Source organism: Staurois parvus, unplaced genomic scaffold (genome assembly GCF_062004578.1).
Source record: "Staurois parvus isolate SC_StPar_1 unplaced genomic scaffold, SC_StPar_1.0 ptg000470l, whole genome shotgun sequence".
In the NCBI taxonomy this organism is placed as follows: Eukaryota; Metazoa; Chordata; class Amphibia; order Anura; family Ranidae; genus Staurois; species Staurois parvus.
The window spans coordinates 2,762,606-2,787,054 of record NW_028318266.1 but is presented as its reverse complement, the minus strand read 5'-3'; the positions used below and the strand labels follow the sequence as shown (position 1 = coordinate 2,787,054).

The 24,449-nt window shown below is 40.3% G+C and overlaps 2 protein-coding genes across 2 annotated transcripts; both read right to left on the bottom strand.

Moving 5' to 3' along the window:
- Positions 1–5,105: 5,105 nt before the first annotated feature.
- LOC149452537 (olfactory receptor 5P64-like) lies at positions 5,106–6,054 on the bottom strand. Its single transcript, XM_089689253.1, has one exon. It carries the CDS (start codon positions 5,877–5,879, stop codon positions 5,106–5,108), a length of 774 nt encoding a protein of 257 aa, XP_089545379.1. The 5' UTR covers positions 5,880–6,054.
- A 17,082-nt stretch (positions 6,055–23,136) lies between these two features.
- LOC149452536 (olfactory receptor 5P81-like) lies at positions 23,137–24,158 on the bottom strand. Its single transcript, XM_089689193.1, has one exon. The coding sequence runs from the start codon at positions 24,156–24,158 to the stop codon at positions 23,217–23,219; it is 942 nt and encodes a 313-aa protein (XP_089545319.1). The 3' UTR covers positions 23,137–23,216.
- Positions 24,159–24,449: the final 291 nt, after the last annotated feature.

The window sequence follows — 24,449 nt, the reverse complement described above, 5'->3', positions numbered from 1 at the left end:
GGCTCCACCGTGAGTATGCTATTATATATTACTGCATCTACAGACTGATTTTACTGTTGTGGGTTTTGTAACACTTTAAGTCCATATATTGAAGTTTAAAACTCTCCTCTTTACAACATTTGCTGACTTACCTTCGTACAGTAGCTTAAGAATGAGACAAGGGTTCTATAATGGCGCTCCATTGCTGGGATAGCATCTTCGTGGGTTCCTGAGACCAGTACCAATTGTATCCCTGTATTAATACACCCCTGACGCTGATGGCTTTCATGCCTTTAAAATATACAATGTGCATTGTTATTTACATTCCTGTATCTTTCCAGAATTCCTTACAAGCATGAGGATTAAAATGAAAGAGAAGAGGATCAAAACATAACACTCGGTGTATTTTGTAGCAACAGTAATATTTTACTTACGGTACGATGTGTTTATCTCAGAACAGATGGGCATGAGGGTAAATACGTTTTCAATTATAGTTCTATTCATCTGTAAGCTGTGCCAGCAAATTGTATGATTTCTCAGGTGTTACACCTATTTATGCTGGTAAATGTGACTGGGGAACATATTGGGGAATTGTCATAATTCCATGTCTATCTCCAGAGTTTACAAATAATTAAAGGTTGCCTCTGTGCATGATGCAAATAAATGTCTGACAAAATCAGCATAAATGCCTTTTACTTACTCTTTCGTTTTTTTACACAGTAACCAATATATATATATATATATATATATATATATATACATGTCCACCAGATTGACAGACAAAAGTGATTGGTCTTGAGTCCAGTGGCGGCGTGCTTTACACCACGGCATCCAATGCTTTGCATTGCACTTGGTGATGTAAGGCTTGGATGCAGCTGCTCGGCCATGGAAACCCATTCCACGAAGCTCTCTACGCACTTTTGTTGTGGTAAACTGAAGGCCACACCAAGTTTGGAGGTGTTCAGCTATTGACTCTGCAGACAGTTGGTGACTTCTGCGCACTGTGCGCTTCAGCATGCGCTGACCCCACTTTGTCATGTGACGTGGCCTACCACTTGGTGGCTGAGTTGCTGTTGTTCCCAGTTACTTCCACTTTGTTATAATCCCACTAACAGTTGACCGTGGAATATTTAGTAGCCAGGAAATGTCACGGATGGACTTATTGCACAGGTGACCACCTATCACGTGACCACGCTTGGAGTCACTGAGCTCCTGAGAGCGACCCATTCTTTCACCAATGTTTGTAGAAGCAGTGTGCATGCCTAGGGGCTTGACTGTATTCACCTGTGTCCATGGAGGGGATTGGAACACCTGAATCACATGATTGGGAGGGCTTGCCTAATACTTTGGGCAATAACAGCAGATTTACACTAAGAACAGCTTGTCTTATGTCATCATTTTTCGCATTTTATAAATATATTTTTTTATTTTTTTGTTCTTAAGAGTAGAATTAAAAACTTCTCTCACATTTTTTATAGATGTCTGTCTGTATCCTAATTTGGAACAGTTTTCCTTTGTAAGGTGTCAGACAGAGATGAGCTTCACATTCGACCCAAACCCAGTCTGCTTACAAACCTCCAAACAAAAAGGCCATTTTGGGTCACTTTGTCTGTGCAAAAACCTATCTAATTTTTGTTGACTACCTGGCCAGGGATCTGTCATTTAATCATGGACACCACACTCCCTACAGTGAAATGACAGATCCCCTGCCAAATTCTTATTGTAAAAAAACTATTGGGGATCCTGGATGACAAAAAATGGTAGTGACTACATGTCATATGTGAAAACACTCAGCATTCTGGATGATTTGTTTACAAACAGAAGCTGGCCATGGTCTTTTGTCATTTTGTGGTGGTAATATGGGCAACATCATAGGGTGCATGGGTAATGATGGAGGTGGGTCATTGTGATTGACACTGGATCTGCATTGCTAGATGCAGGAACTGACAATTTTATTTTTTAATTGTAATGTAATTAAAATACTTTGTCTAGGTGTTTTTGTACTTATTTGCTTTTAGCTCTTTTCTGGGTGTGAGTAATAGGGGGTACTAATGTACTCTCCAGGGATAATTCTCCAGGGAGAACAGATACCCATGGGCCCACTTGTTATAGAAGGGGCTTCCATACTCTTATACGTCTCCCCTGCAAACTCCCACATCCCACAAACCCCTCATATCCTCTTAAGACCCAGATGTGGGATTGAGGACCCTCAACATGGGGCCATAAAGTGTACCTCAAATAAAATATGTTATGATCAATATATACTCCAGTTCAGATAAAAGTAATATAAGTAAAATTGATTAAATTAATGCATTAATAAAACGGTGACAGTTCGTGACAAGTGATTAAATACAGGAGTTGTTTGTGACTTCTTGATCCAGTGGTCTGGTGATAAATAGTAAAAATACGCACTCACCAGATGCGTATTTTTAATACGCATGTAATTTATATATTTATGAGGTCTATGTTTTGGTTGCCTTACGTGCTATAGCTGCTATTATTTGAAGCACTCACTGATTGCATTTATCTTACATAAAGTGTACCTGTCAGGATTACATTGGTACATCAAGATTAAGAGGCTCCCTCACTGAAGTGTCTTTACTGAGGGGGCCACAAACTCTTCTACATTTGTATGGGAGGTGGGTGTGTAGGAATCCAGGGGGTAGGATATTTATATGTAGGTAAGTTGGCAAGCCTTGCTTTTGGTAAACTGTAACTAGATCCTTTTTCCTATTCAGCAAAGTGTAAAAGAAATTTTAACATTTGCTAGAACTTCCCACATGATTGCGTCTGTGGGAATTTGCGCCTATTTGTGAGGTCAGGTGTTGATGTTGGATGAGAAGCCTTGCTACAAATTGACATTCTATATCTTCATTGCAAGTGTTCAGTAGGGTTGAAGTTAGGGCTCTGTGAAGGCCACTCAAGTTCCTCTATACTAAACTTATCAAACCATTTCTTTATTAGTGAGGAGCAAACACTTGAAAAAATCCACATACCCCAAGCATAGCACCCAAGCCTAACTGAAGTTCATAGGAGTTGAATCTTATACATTTTTTACTGCCCTTTTTAAAAGCCAACTTGTAAGTTTTCTAGCAAAATATAATACAGAGAAAGTGTGGGAAGGATCCCTCAAGGAAGCAGTCCCAAATAAAGAGGCCAACTGCCTATCAATGTAATTTATTAATGAATATGCAAAAAAAGTGTAAAAATATGTAAAGACATGCATGATAAAAAAACACCTTCACCCTACACAATAAAATGTTGACAACATTGTCAAAAAAAATAAGAACAGTACCCCGGCTCCCAGGCATGAAGCTCACTCATCCGAACAATAAAGCACAAGGCTAGTGAAGTAGGATGCACATGGAAATAGAGAAAATTGAGGTGTGCTACAATGGCAACAATGATGTGACAACAAGGATACTCTGATGGGCAGTGGTATTGGGACCACTAAAATGATGGAAGAGGGCTCCACAAAGCTGCAGCAATCATAGCCGTATGTGGCGTGTAACGTATGGATACAGTGCATAGTAATTTCTAGCTTAAATATTGTAGCTGGCCACTGCCATAGGGTATATGCACCAATGCAAAAAAAAAATGAAACATACACAATTCCTTTAAATAACTTTGTTGGGAGATGCCTGCATATGAAGACCTGTAGGATGTGCTCTAACAAAAGTGACATTTAAAAAATATATTTATACCAAGAACAGTCAGAACAGTGGGCGTTTAAAGTACCCACACCTAATGACATATCTACATTATCAAGCCCCAGTATTTATGATTGTTCCCCTCCTGCACCGATTATCCTTTTTATTATTAATCTGTTTACTCATATAGTCATTAGACTCAATGGGGTTGATTTATTAAAACTGGAGAGTGCACAAGCTGGTGCAGCTCTGCATAGAAACCAATCAGCTTTCAGGTTTTATTGTCACAGCTTAATTGAACAAGCTGAAATGAAAAGCCGATTGGCTACCATGTAGAGCTGCACCAGATTTTGCACTCTCCAGTTTTAGTAACTCAACCCAATATGTCTGCAAAATATTAGGTATGCTAATGCGGCAGTGAAATCTCTCTCAACACATTTCTCAAGAAAGATCTTCAGGAGAATAGTTAGGGCTACTTTTACTTAACTGTAATTTGTACATGAGTATGGTCCAGTGGCGGACTGACAACTCATGGGGCCCCCGGGCAATAGTATCCCCTGTATCCTTCCCCAAACTCAAAAAAGCCTATGAAAAAGGTACCAGGGGCATCTCATGGGGCCCCCTACTGACCCCGGGCCCTCGGGCAGTGCCCGAGTTTCCAAATGGTCAGTCCGCCCCTGGTATGGTCACTAATCCACCCTCCTGGGGTAAACATAAGAGTACCAAAGATGGAGAACCTGGTGTGCAAGGTTAACAGCAGACACACTTGAGTTCTTGATATCAAAATTACTTCGGTATTTAATCCATTCCCCTTTTGGTTAGCCATTGTGTGTGGTTCAGTTAACTCTTCATTAACCATCCACTGCAGTCATAGTGTAGAAGGCATAAGGGGGAGTGGCAAGACCTTGCTCCAACTACCTGGATTTTATATAGAGAGACTAGGCATCCATCCTTGTTAGATTGACCATCAGAACTGACATCTGTCTGGACCTCCAGGTGAATGTGGGCAGTGTGAGCAGTTTACACTTATAGGAGATGAGTCTGTAGCCACATCGAAAAAAAAAATTGCCAATAAATATAAATTCCTTATATGATCCTGTTTGTAAGCAGCCAGGTGTTCCTGGGTGAGGTAATCCAGCTGTCATTTCTGGTAGGAGTCCAATGGAATAGAAACTTTATGGTCATCATGTCCACTGGTAGTTGGAGCATTAATTATCATGATGGATCTACATTGCTGGATGACGGGACTCATATTGGGTTTACATTGTGGGACATTTTGAATAAAATCATTTTTTTCTGTGGTGTCTGTGTGTTTATTTGGAGTTGCTTTCCAATAATGAGTAGAGGCATGCAGTAATTCATTATATTTTAGTTGGATTATTGCAACCTAAAAAGCATGCATTGGATTCATAAGCACAAAATTAAATGCTGATTGTTCCAAAAAAATAAAATATGAATAACATGGAAGCAAAAACTTTAAAAATGAAAGCTGTCTGTTTTGAGTTTGGTGACAAATTTGAGCAAGGCTTTCCTGATCTCCTGGTTCCTGAGGCTGTAGATAATAGGATTCATCAGTGGTGTCACCACAGTGTACAGCAAAGACCTATATTTGTTTATGCTTGCTGTGCTGGCATCTGTTGGGACCATGTATACGGTGATCAAAGTTCCATAATAGATACAGACAGTAGTCAAGTGGGAGCTACATGTGGAGAAGGCCTTTCTTCGACCGTAAGCAGAAGACGTTCTCAGAATGGTGAAGAAAATGTACATGTAGGTTAAGATTATGAAAGTGAAAGGGCAAAATATCAGGAATATGGAAATTACAAAGTCTTGTAGCATCAAACTGGATGTGTCTGAAGTGGACAGTTCCACAACTGGTCCAAAATCACAGAAAAAATTGTCAATATAATTAATTCCACAGAAGTTAAATTGAACCACTACCATTATTTCACTTGATATTAACATGGAAACTAAGAACCAGGATCCAAAAACCAACTGGAGGCAAACACGAGGGCTCATAAGTGAAGCATAATGCAATGGTTTGCAAACGGCCAAGTATCGATCATAGGACATAACAGCAATCAGAAAACATTGCACAAATCCAAAAATGCCAAAGGCATGCAACTGAGTGATGCATCCGACAAATGATAGTCTTCCCTCCTCAATGAATATAATATCTAGCATCATCGGGACAACACTGGTGGTCAGTAGGACATCTGCTGTGGCCAAGTGCTTGAGGAAGAAGAACATTGGGATTTTAAGATGATCAACAGTTGTTACCAAAATGATAATTAAAAGGTTTCCACCGAGTATGATAAGATAGGTTAAAAGAAAGACAATAAATAATAAAGTTTTAAACTTGGCCAGGCCACGAAACCCAAGTAAACGAATCTGTGCAACCCTGAGTCTGATTGATCTCACACATTTTTTGCACATAGATTTACTAAAGATACCAGATATACAGTATGTGCTTTTCTCCTGTAAGATACAAATGGAGTAGGAAATAGTTGGATATTCATAATGAAGAAAAAGTTCTGTATATGCATGTTTGTTTTTTATTTTTTTTTTTTCTTGCAGATATGGTAAAACAGGAATAAACTGCTTCCTGGCTGCCCACTGCACATAAACAGTGAGACGAGAGCAGTTCCAATGCAGGTTGAAATAGCCATACATAAACCTGCATTGGAGGCTCGTTCATGGCTCACAGAGTGCGCCTACAGGATCCTGGTGATTGGCATGTACACTCACAGACTGCAGTGCCAACCTGTCCCCAGTGTCCCTGATCACTGCCCCAGTGTAGTACTAATAAACAATGCAACCAGCCCCTGCCACCTGTCTCAGTGCTCAGTTACACTACCATACAAACATCTTGATCATTACCATATCAGCATCCTTATCATGGCTATATATCATACTAGCATCCTGATCACCACCATACTAGTGTCCTGATCACCATCATGCCACATATCAGCAATCTGATAACAGCCATACCCCATACCAACATCCTGATTACCACCAGATGCCATACCAGCATCCTTACCACCACCATACCAGTGTCCTGATCACCACCATACCCCATACCAGCATCCTGATTACTGTCACATGCCATACCAGCATCTTGATCACCGCCATACACCATGCCATCATCCCTATTACTGCCATATGCCATATCAATGTCCTCATCATTGCCATACGCTATACCAGCATCCTGATCACCACCATATGCCATACCATTGTCCTGGTCACTGCCATACTAGCATTCTGATCACCTCCAGTCCCCATACCAGCATCCTGATCACAGCCATACATCATAACACTATCCTGATCACTGCCAAACCTCACTTCAGCATCCTAATCTCTGCCATATCCCACACCAGCATCCTAACCAGTGTCATACTCCATACCAGCATCCTGATCACAGCCAAACCCCAAACCAGCATCCTGTTCACCACCATATGCCATACCAATGTCCTGATCACTGCCATACCAGCATCCTGATCACCATGCCCCATACCAGCAACCTGATCACTACCATACCAGCATCCTGATCACCATAATACCCCATACCAGTGTCCTGATCACTGCCATACCCAATATCAGTGTCCGGATCACTGCTATACCAGTGGCCTGATCACCACCATACTAGTACCGGTGTCAACAGAGTCAGTATCCACAATTTTTTCCACTCTCCTGGTTCTCCAGTTCCTCCAAAAATGTGATAGTCAGGAAATTAGATGTGTAGTTTATGCCCCTTGAACACCTTAAGGTGCTTCATACAGTAGATGTTTGGCCCCTCTGTATGACTAGGCTGTGAAAAAGTCTCACACGTAGTATACCCTTACTCAGTAACAGGATATGTTTTGAGGTGTAATTCTAAGTATGTCCATGCTGTGTGTGAGAAATGTATTATTAAATTGACAACTTTGTGTATAAAAAATTATTTTAATTTTCTCTCTGCATTTTCCAAAACCTTGTGCCAAAAAATTAAGTCTTCAAAAGACTCATGCCACTTAACAAAATACCTTGGGGTGGTTTCTCTCCAAAATTGGGTCATTTTTGGGTGTTTCTACTGTCCTGGTGCTCTAGTTCCTCCAAAAATGCTATGGGTAGTATGGAAATTAGATGCGTAATTTACGCCCCTAGAAAGCCTGAATGTGCTCCTTGGATTTTGGGCCCATCCATGTGGCTAGTCTGTTAAAAAGTCTCATGCATGTGGCATCGCCACACTTGGGAGGAGAATCAGAATGTGTTTTGGGGTGTATTACTAAGTAAGTCTATGCTGTTTGCTAGAAATATCATAATTGTCAACTTTGTTTAAAAAAATACATTTTCATTTTCTTTTCTACATTTTCTAAAAACTTGAGGCAAACATTTTTCAAAAGACTCATTATGCATTCAGAAAATATCTCAGAGTGCTTGCTTTCCAAAATGGGGTCATTGGTGACAACTGCCCAACAAGTTGCTTGCCCTGCACCCAGTGAATAACAACATCTAAGGAGCCCCAAGCCAGGTGTCTACTCCACCACCAGGCTCCCAGACATCCTGAACGTCTGTTTCACACAGTGGTATGAGGAGACATCGCCAAAACATGTGCAAAAATCATCTGATTTCTTACCCACTATGCACAGAAGGCTCCAACAAAATGGCAGAGGGAGATAATCAGTAGCGCTGGCCACCACACCTCTAGTGTCATTATCTACTGCTCACACAGATGCAGCTCACACAGACGCTGGCACAGATGCAGCTCCACAGGATTCTGCTTATTCTGACTCTGGCTCATCTTCTCCATTGACCAGGGGCCCAGTGAAGTCCAGACCTCACAAAGACTCTAGGAATGAACAGGATCTTTCAAACGCTTATGTTCCTACGTCCATCTCTACATGTTGACATGTTGATGCATTGTCTCATGCATCCAGCAATGTAGGGCTGAAATGCAGGATTTGGGTGACAAAGTAAACTAGGTAGAGGGGAAAATGTGCAAATTCACCACATCCTTTAACATGCTTGCAATCGCACAGCAAGAAGAGATCTCTAGGCTTAAATCCAAACTGGTTGACCTCGAGGACCACTCACAATGAAACAACCTTAAACTCAGCGAAATCCCAGAGTCAGTTCAAACTCCCTAACTACCACATTATGCTTGAAGCCTCTGCGAGGAGTGATTCTCTCATTATCTTCTGCTGACCTCACTATAGACAGAATACACAGGGTTCCCAAGCTCTCCTAACTACACTCTGACTCCAACAATGATGTGCTGTGATGTGCTATTAAGAGTAAATTTTTTCCTAGTCGAGAAGCTCCTGGAGGCCTTCAGATGGACACACAACCATTCCAGCACAAGCAGCCAAGTTACAAGTCCTCCCAGACTTCCACCAGCATACTCTTCAACAATCTTGCAACAATTACAAAAGCCCTATGCAACAATAAGATCATCTACAAGTGGAAGCATCCAGAAAAATGCTGCTTTTTGTACCATGGCTCAAACCACATAATAACTTCAGTGGACAAGGGCCTCCACCTTCTTCATGACTGGAACCTACTTCTGTCAATACCTGAGCTCCATAGCAACCAAAACCACTCACTCCTGACACACCTGACTCAAGAATGGCAAATGATCAACCACAACAAAGTCTCCACCAAGAAAACCTGAGGCTTCTGACAAATGAACCTTGCAACCTCTCCCTAGAGATGCCTTTGGTTATACAGGATACAGAATATGGTGCCCAATTTTCCTCACAAAGTTGGCAGGATGTTCTGCCCAGGTCAACACTGGACCATTTTTGTATGCCTTTTGCTCTTCTTATGGTAAAGAGCATAGTTGCACTCAAATTCTTGTTGGACATTACCAGTTCCTTTTTTTTTGGCTATCTCTGCCTGTTCCACACCAGGCCCACGTCAATACTCATGATGGCCTATGGACCATATGTATGTTCCAACCTTGGGACCTCTCACGCACCCTTACATCAACACAGATGGAGATTCACCTGACTCAGCTTTATCCAAATGCTATAGGGTCTCAAAAAATGTGAAAGATAGTCAGGAAATTAGATGTGTAATTTGTGCCCCTAAAATGCCCAGAAGTGCTCCTTGGATTTCAGACCCTTCTATGCATCTAGGCTATGAAAAAGTCTCACACATGGGGTATCCATATACTCAGGAGGCATAGCAGAATATGCTTTGGGGTATTGCAAGTATACCTATGTGTGTGAGAAATAGCTCGTAAAATGCTAATGACAGCAAAAATTAATTTCTTCATTTTCCAAAAAACCTGGAACAAAAAATTACACGTCTTATCACACCTCTTATTAAAAACCTTGGACTGTTTAATTTCCAATTAGGGGTCATTTTTAGGGTATTTGTACTATCCTGGCTTTTTAGGGTCTCAAGAAATGAGATAGACTGTCAGTACATCAGGACTGATCAATTTACAAATATACAGTGCTCAGCATAAATGAGTACACCCTAACAGATTTGGCAGAAACGTTCAGTTTAATTTCAGAATCAACATTTTCTATGGGACACTATACAACAAAGTACTGCCACAAATGATGGCAATAGATTGCAAATAAGATTTGTTCATTTGCACACACAAAAAAAGTATTTTTCCTAACAAATTAATTCAAGACCATGTTGCAAAAATGAATACACCTCAACAGGGGCAGACTGACAACTCATGGGTCCCCCGAGCAATAGGGGATCATGGGGCCCCTGTGTCCTTGTCCAAACTCAAAAAAGCCTATGAAAAAGGTATCAGGGGCATCTCATGGGGCTCCCTACTAACCCCGGGCCCTCGGGAAGTGCCTGAGTTTGCAAATGGTCAGTCCGCCCCTGCACCTCAATGAAAATCTTAGGAGCAAAGCTAAATTTTAGACAACAAGATCCTAATTAACAATAACTCAACTACAGGTGAGTCTAATTATTCATTAAACTGGTGTACAGCAGACATTTGATTATAAAAGGCCACTACTTAATAAATGGCACCACATGGAAAAGAAATGTCACAAGGCCTAAGAAAGAAAATAATTTATTTACACTACAAATATGAAGGCTACAAGAAGATCAGCAAAGCTTTACTTATCAGTCAGAAAACTGTAGCAAAAGTGATCCAAAAATTTAACAAAGATGGAACCGCAACCATCTCCCAGAGACATCCAGGCCATCCACGGAAGTTTACAACTCGACAGGAGCATCTTTCGATGAGAAAGGTTGAAGAAAATCATTATGCAAGTTCACTGCAGTTAGCCAAAGAAGTAGAAAGCCAAACTGGGGTGATTGTTTCCAGTGACACAATAAGGCATACACTACAGAGGAATGGCATGCATGGGTGTCGTCCATGAAGGAAGCCTCTCCTAAAGCCCATGCACAAAAAAGCCTGCCTAGAAATTGCCAGGAACCATGCTTAAAAATCAGACTACTGGGACTCTATACTCTGGAGTGACGAGACCAAGATAAATGTTTTTGGAACTGATGGCTTCAAAACTGCATGGCGTTGCAAAGGTAAGGAGTACAAAGAAAAATGCATGGTGCCTACAGTGAAACATGGTGGAGGCAGTGTCCTTGTGTGGGGCTGCATGAGTGCTGCTGATGTTGGGAAATTTCATTGATGGTATCATGAATTCATAGATGTACTGCTCTATATTGACAGAGAAGATGCTACCATCACTTCGTGCCCTTCGTTGTCGTGCACTTTTCCAACATGACAATGATCCAAAACACACATCTAAAGCCACTGTTGCATTTCTGAAGAAGAACAAGGTGAAAGTGATTCAGTGGCCAAGTTATGTCTCCTGATCTGAACCCAATTGAACACCTATGGGGAATTCTGAGAAGACAAGTTAAGCATCACTCTCCATCCAGCATCCAGGTTCTAAAAGAGGTTGTTCTTAAAGAATGGAAAAATATAGATTTTGCATTATGTTCATTCCATGCCTAGAAGACTTGCTGCAGTCCTTACAAATCATGAAGGTCATACAAAATACTAGGTGTAGTTGTTTTTTTTGTGGAATGTATTAATATTTGCATCAACTAATTGGAGTAAAACTGAAGATTTTGTAATCTAAGTTATGTAACGAGCTAAACAAATGTTCTATAAAACTCAATTTAGAAAACATTTTGGAAATTGTTCCTGTGTTCATTGAGACATTGATTAAAATCTTACTTTTCAAAAGAGGTATACTCATTTATGCTGAGCACACAGCCTAAATATTATACACTGTTTGGGTTTTTTTTTTTTTTACCAAACAAATGTAGTAGAATACATTTTGGGCTAAACTTTTGAAGAATGATTATTTATTTGAAAAAAAAAATTTCTAAATTTTTGGAGTTTTTTTTTTCATTTAAATAACAAAAAAAAAAACCCAGTGGTGATTCAATTCCACCAAAATAAATGTCTACCTATCTCAAAAAATTATAAAAATGTTATTTGGGTACAGTGCTGCATGCTTGAGCAATTGTCATTCAAAGTGTGATAATGCTGAAATCTGAAAATTGGCCTGGACTGGAAGGCAGTGAAAGTGTCCATACTTGAGGGGGTAAAGGCTAAGTTTACTTTTAGGAACATGTTACACGTTACACTTGTATTTAGGGTGCAATCTGTAACATGTTCCTAAACACCCTAACCCTCATCCCTTGATCCGGGGGTTCTTCTTGCCCGCAGTCACATTTGAAATCAGTATGGCTATGAGGATAGAGAGATCCTATGAATGAACACACTACATGTCCCATCTGCCACCTCAGCAGATGGACTTATAGTGCTTAATGGACTACAGGTGTGATGATTAGCGCACTCATAACCCATTGACAGTTCCTACAGCTCTGGTGCAATCCTGAACTCTGACCTGTCCTTTCAGCCCCAAATCCAATCACTGTCCAAATCTTGTAGACTTCACCTCTGTAACATCTCCAAAATATGCCCCTTTTTAACCACTGAAACCACTAAGCAACTTATTTACTCCTTTGTTATCTCTCACCTTGACTATTGTAACTCCCTCCTCATTGGCCGACCTCATCACAGGTTATCCCCTCTTCAATCGATCATGAATGCTGCTGCCAGGCTCATCCACCTTACCAACTGTTCCATATCTGCCACCCCTCTCTGCCAATCCCTCCACTGGCTTCCCATTGCCTAACAAAATTCAAAAACATTAACAATAACATACAGTCATGGCCGAAATTGTTGGCACCCTTGATATTTTTCCTGAAAATCAAGTATTTCACACAAAAAAGGTATTGCATTAACACATGTTTTGCTATACACATGTTTATTCCCTTTGTATGTATTGGAACAAATATAAAACAGAGGCAGAAAAGCAAATATGACATAATGTCACACAAAACCCCAAAAATGGGCTGGACAAAAGTATTGGCACCCTTAACTTAATATTTGGTTGCACACCCTTTGGAAAACATAACTGAAATCAGTCGCTTCCTATAACCATCAATAAGCTTCTGACACCTCTCACCCGGAATTTTGGACCACTCTTCCTTTGCAAACAGCTCCAGGTCTCTCTTATTGGAAGGACACCTTTTCCCAACAGCAATTTTAAGATCTCTCCACAGGTGTTCAATGGGATTTAGATCTGGGCTCATTGCTGGCCACTTCAGAACTCTCCAGCGCTTCTTTGCCATCCATTTCTGAGTGCTTTTTGACGTATGTTTGGGGTCATTGTCCTGCTGGAAGACCCAGGATCTTGGACGCAAACCCAGCTTTCTGACACTGGGCCCTACAGTGCGACCCAAAATCCTTTGGTAATCCTCAGATTTCATGATGCCTTGCACACAGTCAAGGCACCCAGTGCCAGAGGCAGCAAAACAACCCCAAAACATCATTGAACCTCCACCATATTTTACCGTAGGTACTGTGTTTTGTTCTTTGTAGGCCTCATTCCATTTTCGGTAAACAGTAGAATGATGTGCTTTACCGAAAAGCTCTATCTTGGTCTCATCTGTCCACAAGACGTTTTCCCAGAAGGCTTTTGGCTTACTCAAGTACATTTTGGCAAACTGTAGTCTTGCTTTTTTATGTCTCTGTGTCAGCAGTGGGGTCCTCCTGGGTCTCCTGCCATAGCGTTTCATTTCATTTAAATGTCGACGGATAGTTCGCGCTGACACTGATGCTCCCTGAGCCTGCAGGACAGCTTGAATGTCTTTGGAACATGTTTGGGGCTGCTTATCCACCATCCGGACTATTCTGCGTTGCAATCTTTCATCAATTTTCCTCATCCGTCCACGACCAGGGAGATTAGCTACAGTGCCATGGGTTGCAAACTTCTTGATAATGTTGCGCACTGTGGACAAAGGCAAATCTAGTTCTCTGGAGATGGACTTGTAACCTTGAGATTGTTGATATTTTGCCACAATTTTGGTTCTCAGGTCCTCAGACAGTTCTCGTCTCCTCTTTCTGTTGTCCATGCTTAGTGTGGCACAGACAGACACACAATGCAAAGGTTAAGTGAACGTCTCTCCTTTTTATCTGCTTTCAGGTGTGATTTCTATATTGCCCACACCTGTTACTTGCCCCAGGTGAGTTTACAGGAGCATCACATGCTTGTAACATTCTTATTTATCCGCAGTTGTGAAAGGGTGCCAATACTTTTGTCCAGCCCATTTTTGGAGGTTTGTGTGACATTATGTCGAATTTGCTTTCTTTCCTCCCTTTTTTTGTTTTGTCCCAATACACACAAAGGGAATAAACATGTGTATAGCAAAACATGTGTTAATGCAATACGTTTCGTGAGAAATACATGATTTCCTGGAGAAATATCAAGGGTGCCAACAATTTCGGCCATGACTGTATAAAGCCATTTATAACTCTGCTCCAAATTACATCACCAATCTTGTCTTCAAATATCACCCAAACCTTCCTCTCCTCTGTTCCCAAGACCTCCTACTCTCTAGCTCCCTTGTCTCCTTCTCTCATGCTCATCTCCAGGACTTCTCCAGAGCCTCTCCCCTCCTAACCCTCTTGTATTGAACTGTATCATTACTGTACTGTTTCCCTTTATATTGTAAAGTGCTGAGCAAACTGTTGGTGCTATATAAATCCTGTATAATAATAATAGTAAAAGATTTGTGGTGCAATCACAGTTTACATACATGAATTTTCATTTTATTATATTTATTTGTTTTAACTTTTTTATTTTTCATTTTTACTTTATTGCTATCACAAGGGGGCTATGCAATTGCATTTGGCAGGTGTCACTCACTATTTATGGAGGCCCTTTATGGCAATCTAGCTGGGATTTTGGCAGTTCTGAACCGAAAGAGCTCAGTGCTGAGGGCTTCTGGTTCACATTACTGAGGAGAGACTGGGGAATGAATATTCCCTGATCTTCTATTGCTCACCATATTAATGTTAACTCTTGTTATCCCGGGTTCCTAGGAGGGTCAGGAGAGCCTGGGAACCACCAGGTAAGAGTAGCACTCGCCATTCAGGTAAAATCGATCATGCAGCTTCATAGGCACTCAGATTACTTTTACCTAAAAGCCAGCCCTGGGGCAGTTGGTACTGCAGCCATGAGCTTGTTTTAAAGGTTCATTCTTTGGACGTACCAAACACATCCAAAGAGGTGAACTAGTTATGTAAGGGTAAGATGAAAGCCAATGTGTGACATCATGTGTGACATCATCACACATGCAAATGGGATGCACACATATTCTGCTGAAGGTTGGAACAAGTGATTCACTCCTTCTGTACAATATTGAGTCTTTTTTATATTCAGTGCTGAGCAAAGCACTGTATTTGTATATCATTTTACAGTATGTCATGTTTTATCTATGTTTTGATAAATGATGTTAAAGTATGCTCTCCCCTCTCTGAGCTTTGTAAATTTATTGAGGGAACAATGCCAAAGCCTGTGGAGGAAAGAGACCAGTATTGGATTTACAAAGTACCTGGATGACCAGCTTATTTGGTCATCTCCATTGGGTGAGTATTTGTCCCCACTGGAGTTACATGGCATTACATTATTATCTCCTTTCTCTATGCCCCGAATATTTATTGAGGGAAAAAAAGCAAAAACCTTTGGGGGAAGGAGATCTGTAGTGGATTTATTAACAGTGCCTGTATGACCACCTTATTTGGTCATCTTCAGTTGGAAACTCTGTTTCCATTGGGGTGACATGGTGTTTCATTAATGGTTGCCCCTCACTATGCCTCATATACACTCACCGGCCATTTTATTAGGTACACCTGTTCAATTGCTTGGTATCACAAATTGCTAATCAGCCAATCACATGGCAGCAACTCAATGCATTTAGGGATCTATCCATGGTGAAGATGACTTGCTGATGTTCAAGCCGAGCATCAGAATGGGGAAAAAAGAGGATTTAAGTGACTTTGAACGTGGCATGGTTGTCGATGTCAGATGGGCTGGTCTGAGTATTTAAAAAACTGCTGATCTACTGGGATTTTCATGCACAACCATCTCTAGGGTTTACAGAGAATGGTCTGAAAAAGAGAAAATATCCTGTGAGTGGCAGTTGTGTGGAGGAAAATGTCTTGTTGATGTCAGAGGTCAGAGAAGAATGGGCAGAGTGGTTCAGCTGCGACATTCAGATGGTAAAGTCAGAATTTGGTGTAAACAACATGAAAGCATGGATCCATTCTTCCTTGTATCAACGGTTCAGGCTGGTGGTGTAATGGTGTGGGGGATATTTTCTTGGCACTAGCAAGGTGTACCGAATAAAGTGGCCGGTGAGTGTATTTGGTGAGGGAACATATGCCAAAGCCTATATAGGAAGGAGACCAGTACTAGATTTAATAACAGGTCTGGCATAACCAGTTTATCTGGCCTTTTCCATTTGGTGAGTCTGTTTTCTTTTGAGGTTATATCTGTGATAGTGGGATCGATTTCTGTCTGAAATAAAGAAACACCTGAACATGCCACACATTAACCTCCTTGGCGGTATGATTATTTCAGATTTTTGGTGCTGAAAGCGGTACCATTATTTTGCATGAAAATATGTCCTTTTTTTTATTGTAGACCTGTAATATTTAGGAATAACTCACTGAAATCTGTCCGAACAAGAGTCTAGTAAACATTCTGGATATGATAAAACTTGAAACATGAAATCCTAAATTATAATTTAATAATCATAAAAAATAATAATATAATAATAATACGTTTATTTCAATAATATATTCAAACCAAAAACACTGAAATGTGAAATAGAGCGCCAAGTTCGCACATCGCTGAGCTCAGTCACAGAATCGTTTTCAGTGTCTGATGAGGAATTTCCCCCACGAATCATTATCACTCAATTCTGCAAGTGGTTCTGATTTACTATCGCTGTTCTCTAGCCGGTCTAAAACCGCTTTTGACCTAAAGGGACGCTTTTTGGACGCCATGGACTTTTCTAAGTTTCCAGACAGAAAGAACAGTAAAAATGCAGGCAGGGTGCAGGACAAAGCAGTCGGGACAAAATGTATGTGAAATGCTTTGAAACAGCAATGTTTTACTATGTAATAATCGTTTTAAAAAAAATATAATTTTTAAAAATTTTCAAATTTGCAACCCGTCTCGGCGCCCGTACGTCCTGACGTCACAGGGACCGGAACATGGAAGCCGGATGCCGGCATCAGCCGGAGGAGATGGCTGGGGACGCTGCAGGGGGGACATCGCGGGAGCGAAGGACAAGGTAAGCGTTGCAGTGAATCCCTGAGCAACGCCGCATGGTAAGTCCGAGTGTAGCTCGGGGATACCGCTTTTAGTACTGAAACTTTACCCCGAGCTACACTCGGGAATACCGCCAGGGGGGTTAATTCAACCTGCTGAGGATTTGCATTTGAACACTTGAGGATGATTTACTAAAACTGGAGAAAGAAAAATCTGGTGCAGCTCTGTATAGAAATCAATCAGCTTCCAGATTTTTTTTTGTCAAAGCCTAATTGAACAAGTTGAAGTTAGAAGTTGATAGGATACCATGCACAGCTGCACCAGATTTTTGCACCCACCAATTTTAGTAAATCAACCCTATGTTGTCCTCTAGGGAGTGGATAATTTGGAGATTGGATTGCACTATGGATGGGTTTGCACAATATGAGAATTGTATTTTCACCTGATATAACTTTGCATTTATTTCACATATTTGCACAGCTGTTGTATTTTTAATTATGTATCCATTACACTGACTGCTGTTTTAAATTGGTTTGCAAGGATTAAAATTTAGCAGGATAGCTTGTTCATGGAGAGAAAAATATAAAGACCTTCAAAAATATATTAATAATTCCTATGTCAAATGCTATCATTGCAGATATATGGGTTTATTTACTAAAGTTAAATATACTGTGCACTTTGCAAAGTGCAGTTGCACTCTACAAGTGCAGTTGCTCAAGAGATTAGTAAATGAGGTAAAGCATCACTTTGCCGAGAATACCCAATCACATGCAAGAAAAATAAAAAAACAGCATTTTTGCTTGTACATGATTGGATGATGGAAGTCAGTAGAGCTTCTGCTTGTTTGCTAAGCTCTGGAGCAACTGCACTTGCAGAATGCAGCTGCACTTTGTGAAGTGCACAGTCTATTCACCTTTGGAAAATCAACCCCATTAACCTCCTTGGCGGTATTCCCGAGTGTAGCTCGTGGTAACATTTCAGTACCACAAACGGTAACCCCCGAGCTACACTCAGGAATACCATGCGGCACCGCTCCGGCATTTGTTCTTCACTTACCTTACCCTGCGCTCCTGCGATGTGTACCCTGCAGCGTCCCTGGCCATCTCCTCCGGCCGATGCCGGCATCCGGCTTCTGTGTCCGGGACGTACGGGCGCCGCTGGCGGCGGGAAATTTAAACATTTTAAAAAATGTCTTTTTTTTTTTTACATTTTACATAGTAAAACATTGCTGTCTCAACCAATTTCACATACATCTTGTCCCGAGTGCTTTGTCCGGCGCCCTGTCTGCATTTTGTCTGTTCTTTCTGCCTGGAAACTGAGAAATGTCCATGGCGTCCAAAAAGCGCCCCTTTAGGTCAAAAGCGGTTTAGATCAGCTAGAGAACAGCGATAGTAAATCAGAACCACTTGCAGAATTGAGTGATAATGATTTGTGGGGAAAATCGTCATCAGACACTGAAAACGATTTTGCGACTTTGCTCAGCAATGTGAGAACTTGGGTCTCTATTTCACATTTCAGTGTTTTTGGTTTGATTATATTATTAAATTAAATGTATTATTATTATATTATTATTTTTTATGATTATTATTTTTTATGATTATTTTTTATGATTATTTATTATATTATAATTTATGATTTTGTGTTTCAAATTTTATCCTCCCCGGGATGTTTACTAGACTCTTGTTCGGACAGATTTCAGTGAGTTATTCCTAAGAATTACAGGCCTAAAATTAAAAAAATACATATTTCCATGCAAAAAAATGGTACCGCTTTCAGCACCAAAAATCGGAAAGAATTATACCGCCGAGGAGGTTAACTCCATATAGTCATCAGAATACCATAAGTTGCTATAGAGGACCTTTGTACTTGCCCTTTACAATTTAAGTCTTACTTTATTACTAAAACCAGTAGTAATTGAATGCAGAGGTAATTATTTAGTATGATAAAGTGTAATGTACAGCGCTGAGTGAACTATTGGCGCTTTATAAATACTGTATAATAATAATAATAGATACATTTATACAGTCTTACAGATACAACTGGCCCGTTGAGGGCAACCATAATGCTGATGTGGCCTGCAATAAATTGAGTTTGACACCTCTGTCATAAAATATCAATTTAGAATCCTTAGTAGGAGCAAATAGATTAAAGTTAATCACTCACTATTGTTTTATATTTTTTAATTCCAAAAAGGATACATTCAATCACATTGAGCATTTATATAAAAAAAAAAAAACCTCTCCGCCTTAAAACAGTTGCTGACTTACCTTCCTACATCACCTTAGGATTGAGTGATGAGCTCATTTGCAGTCCATTGCCGGAACAGAGCATTTGTAGTTTACGGAGAGAAATACCAATTTTGCCTTGTATTTATACATCCCTGATGCTGATGGCTTGCATGTCTTTATAACATATAATGGGTGTCAATATCTGCATTCCTATATATTTTCAGATTTCCTAAGACACATAAGGAATAAAATTCTAGAGGAAGCAAAAATTAAAAGAAAAAGCACTTATTTTTTAGCGGTACAAATATTTTACTTACTGTAACGTGTTTCTCTCAGAGCAGATGGGCATGAGTGTAAATATTTTTCAATTATAGCTCTGTTCATCTGTAAGGTGTGCCAGCAAATTGTACACTTTCTCAGGTGCTACCTCTATTTATACTAGTAGAAGCGAAGGGAACGTATTGGGGAATGTCATAATTCTGTGCCTATCCTCAGAGACTACAAATGATGAAAGGTTCCTTCTGTGCATGATGCTAACCAATGTCTAGCAAAATCAGCATAAATGCCTTACACTTGTTCTTTAATTTTATTACATAGTAATTAAATATCACCAATTAAAGTAAAGAAAAAAAAAAGTTGTCCCACCAAATCCCTACCCTGCCTCACCCCTAAATACATCCTCATAAATTATCTCAAGAAATAACATTATTAAATGTTTTATGCAGAGTAAAGTTACAAAAATAAATATTAAATAAACACCCATCAGCTGTCCTCCTTTACATCAGGTGTCCCAGGACGGAAGGAAGGAAGGAAGGAAGGAAGGAAGGAAGGAAGGAAGGAAGGAAGGAAGGAAGGAAGGGCGGGAAAGATAGAAGGAGAGAAAAGAGGAAAGGAATGGAGGGAAGGAAGAATGGAAGGGAGGGGAGGGGAGGAAGGAGGGAATGGAAGGAAGGAAGGAAGGGCGGGAAAGATAGAAGGAGAGAAAAGAGGAAAGGAATGGAGGGAAGGAAGAATGGAAGGGAGGAGAGGAAGGAGGGAATGGAAGGAAGGAAGGAAGGAAGGAAGGAAAGAAGGAAGGAAAGAAGGAAGGAAGGAAGGAAGGAAGGAAGGGAGGAAGGGAGGGAGGGAGGGAAGGAAGGAAGGAAGGAAGAAAGGAAGGAAGGGGAGGAAGGGAGGGAAGGAAGGAAGGAAGGAAGGGAGGAAAGGAAGGAGGGAGGGAGGGAGGGGAGGAAGGGAGGGGAGGAAGGAAAGGAAGGAAAATATCAGGAAATATAGCAATGGAGCTTAGAATGCACTTTTAGTTTCCTTAGATTTTTATTTTACTTTTAGACATGTTTAATGGTAAGGATGTTTAATAAGTTAGCAAGTGCCAAAAGAACACTGATAAAGTTGAAAGTGGATCATGTAAACTCATCTGTATGTATGAATGGTGATGCCAGCCTAAAGACACTTCCCTATGATTAAAGCAATTCTAAAGGTTCTTTTCTTTTTCTTTTTTTTTTTTTAAATAACAAATGTGATACTTACCTACTGTGTAGAGTGGTTTTGCACATAGCAGCCTGGATCCTCCTCTTAACCATAAAAACAAACGTAACCAGCACTCAAATTTTCATGCAGACTAAGAGGTATTCGGAATGCCAAATGGTGAGGTGCAGCCCTTCAAAGATCGGGAAATCTGGGTACTGGTGAACAAAAGCAAACAAGGGCGCACTCTCATCATGCATTACTGTGGTACACCATGTATTTATTGAAAAAACATATAGATATATACTCACAAACCAAAGAAAATAAAGCTCTGAAGAAAGGGGTTTGTCTCCCGAAACACATCAGCTTATCACTACGTAGGGCACAGTATTGCATTGGACTGTTATTGCAGACTACCTGTTCTGTTTTTATTCTCTTTGGTTTGTGAGTATTTATCTATTTGTTTTTTCAATAAATACGTGGTGTGCACGATGAGAGTGTGCCCTTGTTTGCTTTTGTTCACCTGGATCCTCCTCTTCTCAGGTCCCTTGTCGGCGCTCCTGGCTCCTCTCTTTTCCTTTCTTTTCGGTGCAATCAGCTATGGAGGCACCCAAGCCGATGTGTTCCCAAACCACTGCTCCATGTGTTTATTCACACATGGAGACATGTCTTGGCCCCACCCCTGTCTCCTCATTGTCTGACTGACTGTGATTGACAGCCAATGGCTCCCACTTGCTGTTTCAGTAAGTGAGGAGGCAGAGACCTGGGACGGCTGAGGCTTTCATGCAGTTTACTGGATCACGATGGGGCTCAGGTAAATATTGAGGAGGCTGCTACACACAGAATGTTTTTTACCTTCATGCATAGAATGCATGAAGGTAAAGAACCTTGAGCCTTTACAACCACTTTAACCAATCACTTGTGACTTAAAGAACCATGTACGTAGCAGGGGTAACACAGGGGGTTATCTCTGCTAACCTTCTTCTAAAAATGCTAGCTGCAGGGCCTATGAATTTAATAGTGTCTGACTCACTAGCATGGGCCAAGCATGCAGATTAGTAAGCCAGAAGAAACTCCTGATCTGAATGTTAGTTTCTGGTTAATGCCTCAAAAGGTAATAAAGTTAGCATGGCAACAAGGTGTTTTCACAATTGAAGAATGGAATGGAATACTGTAAGAGTTTGTTACTGAGGGGATAACAGGAAAGTCACATCAAAAATTACTTTTAGGTTAATGTTATAATTCTAAGACAAAATATCTACTACATAGATAATATATTTCAATAATATTTATTCCAACGTACCAATAGACTCAATGGCCTGTGGAAGTCCAAATCTTTTCCATGTCAAACCATGAATGTGTCTGGCAGTCTTAAAGTGGCTTTAAACCCTTAGGCCCATATCACAGCAGCAGTCCAATGAGGTCTGCTTTCCATTTTTCAGACGGACCTGACGGGATCCTCCATTCTCCTCTATGGGTAAATGAATGTATGGTCTGTTTACTCCCAGCTACCCCTGATCAAATCCAATATGATAAAAAACAAATGGAAGGGGGATCATTCCCCTCTGTTTGGTCAGATCAGATGACAGACGGTCTGTTTACATCCAACTGCCCATAGAGGAGACTGCGCTGTGTCCGTGTCTACTCTGCATAAGAGGAGGGGCCATGGACCTGTCTCCTACGGACCAGTGGGTAGAAGTCCTTCCTGTGTGAAAAGGGTCTAACATATGCTCAGTGAAGTGACTGGCCTCAGCTGATACACAGAAATGAAGCAAATCATCCTACATAAGTTGTACCTGTTTATCTGCAGACCTCTCCCCTCTACATCTATTCAGAATTTGTACAGTTTGTCTGAGCTTTCAGACAGCAGGGGGTGGGGGAGCTGAAATTATACTCTGCAGTGAGGAAAGCTCTGAGAGCTGATTGGAGGGAAGGGACACGCCCCCCTCAACACAGCACACAGGAACAGAGCTGAGTCTGTCAATGACAGACTGTGTGTTGGAGCTCCTTCCCTAATCACCTTTTTTTCTCTTGGTGTCAGGAAAACTTTTCAGAAATGATTCACGCTGATAGCAGAGGAACAAAGCAGCAGACAAAAAATATACTTAGTGCTCTTTATTGAGACAAATACACACTGAGAGGGATATGCTTTGTTCATATTTCATGTCTGAGGTTTACAACTACATTAATTGCCTTCATGTGGCGTGCTGTAATTCCTGAAGGTAGTCCTTAAATTAATTTTACGGCTGTGTCTATAAGTTAAATATACAATTGCTTTACTACCTGACAAAAGTCTTAAAAGTAGCCATCATTTTCTGCAGAGCTCTCTTGATCTCATGGTTTCTCAGGCTATATATGATAGGATTCATCAATGGAGACACCACAGTGTAGAGGAGGGACCTATATTTATTCATGTTGGTTGAGCTCTCATCAGTTGGAACCACATAAACAGTGATCAATGTTCCATAATAAGCACAAACCACAGCCAAATGTGAACTACAAGTGGAGAAGGCTTTTCTTTGGCCATAAATGGAAGATATCTTCAGAATAGTGACTAGAATACAGACATATGTTACAATAATAAATGTAAATGGTACAAATATTGTAACAATAGAAATAACAAAGTCTTGGAGCATCAAAGCAGAAATGTCGGAGGTGGACAATTTAACCAGCGGTCCAAAATCACAGAAATAATGGTCTATAAAATTAAGATCACAGTAATTAAATTGAAATTCCACGATCATTTCACTTGACATTAAAATGATAACCAAAACCCATAACCCGATGATCAACTGGGAAAAAACATTGGAGTTCGTAATGGATGAATAGCGTAAGGGATTGCAGATGGCCAAATACCGATCGTAGGACATGACAGCAATAAGAAAACTTTGTGAACAGCTACAAGTACCAATAAAATAAAGTTGAGTGATGCAACCAGCCAGTGATATACTTAATTCATCTTTAATAATGACCTCCAGAGTCATCGGTAACACACTGGTGGTCACTAGGACATCAGACGTAGCCAAGTGCTTGAGAAGGAAAAACATTGGAATTTTTAGCTGGGCAACAGTTGCCACTAAGGTTATTATTACAAAATTCCCACTTAGTATTATTATGTATATTAGAAGGAACACTGTGAACAGCAGAATCCTAAATTTATAAAGACCTCGAAATCCAAGTAGTTTAATTTGTGTGACCTGAGTCTGGTTGATCTCACACATTCTTTAATTTGAAAAATTGGTCAAAGACATCAATAGTGAAAAGTTTGAAAATAGAATATTCTCACATTTTTCTAATCTCGCACACTCTTTTTATTTGGAAAAACATTTAAAGATCATGGTAATTTGTTTTCCCCCTAAAAAATAGATAATAAAAATAATAAATACAAAGATTTTTTTTTACATTTTTAGGATAATTTTACTTAAAACAAAACACACAATAATTAAACATTTTGACCTTACCCCATAAAAGTACAAAATAATTTAAAGAAATGATTGTAGTTCCAAACTGAT